This window comes from Galeopterus variegatus, unplaced genomic scaffold (genome assembly GCF_000696425.1).
Source record: "Galeopterus variegatus unplaced genomic scaffold, G_variegatus-3.0.2 Scaffold3938, whole genome shotgun sequence".
In the NCBI taxonomy this organism is placed as follows: Eukaryota; Metazoa; Chordata; class Mammalia; order Dermoptera; family Cynocephalidae; genus Galeopterus; species Galeopterus variegatus.
Window position 1 is genome coordinate 206,940 of NW_007730049.1, and position 813 is coordinate 207,752.

Here is an 813-nt window from a genome sequence, read left to right on the forward strand (position 1 = left end):
GGCTGCTCAAGCCCCCTCCAGACCCTCTGGCTCTGCCTGCCCGGAGCGAGGCCCAAGAACCTGTATTCCCACAAGTGCCCCCGGTGATCCTGACTCGCAGCCTGTTTCGGAGGCTCTGCCACCACCGGTGAAGCCCCTCAGGGACAATGCAGGGAGCAGTGGCCTCTACAGCAGCAGTGACACGCCACCGAGGACCTCTTCCCATCAGCAGGGGAGCCAGGCCACGTGGGTGGGCTGCGGTGAGGGTGGACTCGGCAAGAAGTTTTGTGGCAATAGAGATTGCCGCTCGGCTGGGTCTGACCAGGGGGTCTGCACAGAGCAGGGGTGACGAGGAAGACCTCAGGATCAGGGTGGGGCTGCTGCTGAGCCAGGCTGGAAGAGACCAAACCCTCTAACCCTGCCTGCCCTTCCATCCTTTCTAGCCAGCCAGCTACCAGTGACCCTGCTGCCCACACCCAACGGCAGTGGGCCCAGCCAGGAGTTGGAAGGCCACTGGCCAGAGATCCCAGAGATGTCCCCATGTGTGGCTGGTGTCATCCCTGTCATCTATTACAGTGTCCTACTGGGCCTGGGGCTGCCTGGTGAGTGGGGAGCTGGGGTCTGCAGGTTTGGGCCTGGCCAGAAATTGGGGTCCTCCTTCAGCAGATGCAAATCCTCTGTGCTGACCTCTGAAACCCAGGATCATAGACCCAGGCCTCCCATTGCCTTTGTGGGGATGTTCTGGGTCACTGGGGAGCAAAAGGTAGAAGGGAGTAAAAGAGAGGCTAGGATTTGGGGTGCCCAAAACTAAACCCAAGTTTCCACCCAGAGCAG

General features: G+C 60.6%; 2 protein-coding genes across 2 annotated transcripts in view; one reads left to right on the forward strand and one right to left on the reverse strand.

The window, feature by feature from the left end:
- The window catches only part of BTBD17 (BTB (POZ) domain containing 17), a 15,796-nt gene that overhangs the window by 12,828 nt on the left and 2,155 nt on the right, over positions 1–813 (reverse strand). The window lies entirely within an intron of this gene.
- Positions 1–813, forward strand: part of GPR142 (G protein-coupled receptor 142) — a 6,664-nt gene that overhangs the window by 4,272 nt on the left and 1,579 nt on the right. Inside the window, 2 exon segments of the mRNA XM_008586331.1 lie at positions 101–239; positions 423–581. Coding sequence (XP_008584553.1) covers positions 101–239; positions 423–581 — 298 coding nt within the window.